This window comes from Aplysia californica, unplaced genomic scaffold (genome assembly GCF_000002075.1).
Source record: "Aplysia californica isolate F4 #8 unplaced genomic scaffold, AplCal3.0 scaffold01052, whole genome shotgun sequence".
In the NCBI taxonomy this organism is placed as follows: Eukaryota; Metazoa; Mollusca; class Gastropoda; order Aplysiida; family Aplysiidae; genus Aplysia; species Aplysia californica.
In genome coordinates, this window is record NW_004798322.1 from 102,164 (window position 1) to 103,872 (window position 1,709).

Genomic DNA, 1,709 nt, shown 5'->3' on the forward strand with positions numbered 1-1,709 from the left:
ATAATATGTATATAAAATATATATAATATTTATATCTATGCCTATATTTATACATATACACATAAACATAAGTATATAATATATAACGTGAAGGTGGGGCAATTTGCGCAACAAAAAGTTGTGGACCACAACGTCCTACCATCACATCGATCCTCGTCACTTCCGTCCGAGCAGTCGGCCTGTCCGTCACACTTCCAGCGGAGGTCGATGCAGGTTCCATCCGAGCAGCGGAACTTGTCAGAGGTACAAGTGGACATGTCTGCGCACGAAACAATGAATAAATGAAAAATAAATAAATGAATAAATAGATAAAGAGAGAAAGAAAAAATAGGTAAATAGGTAAATAGATAAATAGGTAAGTAGAAATGAATAGGTAAGTGAATACATGAATGCATGTATAAATAAATGTCAGTTGTTCTCAGACAGCAAATTTCTCTCACATTTCATATTATAATGAAATGTTATTAATTTTGTTGGGTCCGGCACTCCCAAGCTAGGAGATCCTAAGTTGATAAAAACAGCTCTGAAGATTTAATTTCTACCCCCCCCCCCCCAATAAAAAACAAAAACAAAACAACAACAAAAAGCAAACAAACAAAACACAACAAAACAAAAAAGGGAGAGAAATGAAGTGAGAGAAATTATTGGCACTGAGTCCTGCCTGCACCTCAAAGAAAAACAGAGAATAGTATGGTTTGACCATCTGCAGGTTGCGAATGTCACCTGGCCAGCCAGCCCGAGAACGCGTAACAGCAAGTACTCTGGCTATAAAGGAAGAGGGAGACCACGCAAAAGATGGATTGAGGGAGTCAAGGAAACCTTGAGATATTATGATATCCCAATTGAAAGAGATGCAGAGCTGACCTACTATAGAAAACTGTATATCCTCTCAGCGTTTAACGGCAACAGAGGACGAAAAAGTAAAAGTAAAGTATAAACTTTGCCTCCCATTTCAGTGTGTCAATGTGGAATTAAAACACTTGAAACTGAATATTTGAATTCAAATCCCTTTTGTGCCATGACGCGGTGTAATCAGGTGTTCGTCAATTATTTTTGAGCATGTCGAGTTATTGACATTGCCTAAAGGCATGTACATTCGCCTTACTTTCGGTGAAAGAAATATCTATTTATCTTGAATATAAGTCGAGATGTTTGCTATTGGAGGTGGTTGGGGTCGTTTGGTTTCAGAGGAAAAACTAGCGAGAAATGGCCTTCAAATAAAGTTATTTATATAGTCTGAGAGTCCATGGAAACTGACAACATTTTTTTGTGCTTTTAATCAAGGTTTTCAGTAAAATCCACCCAGAGCTGGGATTTTTTAATGGACATGAAAGATGCTGAGCCAAAAAAGAAAACAAAACAACGACCAAAAAACCCCCCAACAACAACCAAAAACAAAACGAAACAAACAAACAAATTAAAAAAAAAAAAACAACCTTTCATAAAGAATACAAAACCGGCGGAAAAAATGCCAGCTTCTTCAAATTTCATTATTTTAACGAGCACCTGATTTCATCCCGCTGCCTCACGTTCCAGTTAAGTCCCCCGTGCCACTGTCAATGTAGAATAAAACGTCCTAAGTAAACGTGAGTCCTTCCTCCCAAACTGTCTTGACCTAGTACGCAAGCACAGAAAGGGTCTCCACTCTCGGTGGGGCAAACTGTGGGTCTGCGTGACGCCAAGCCCGAGAGACACTTTGAATGTACTTG

General features: G+C 38.6%; 1 protein-coding gene across 1 annotated transcript in view; it reads right to left on the minus strand.

Moving 5' to 3' along the window:
• LOC101846105 (sortilin-related receptor) overlaps positions 1–1,709 on the minus strand; it is a gene marked incomplete in the record, with an annotated part of 43,066 nt that overhangs the window by 25,370 nt on the left and 15,987 nt on the right. Inside the window, 1 exon segment of the mRNA XM_005111389.3 lies at positions 140–259. Coding sequence (XP_005111446.2) covers positions 140–259 — 120 coding nt within the window.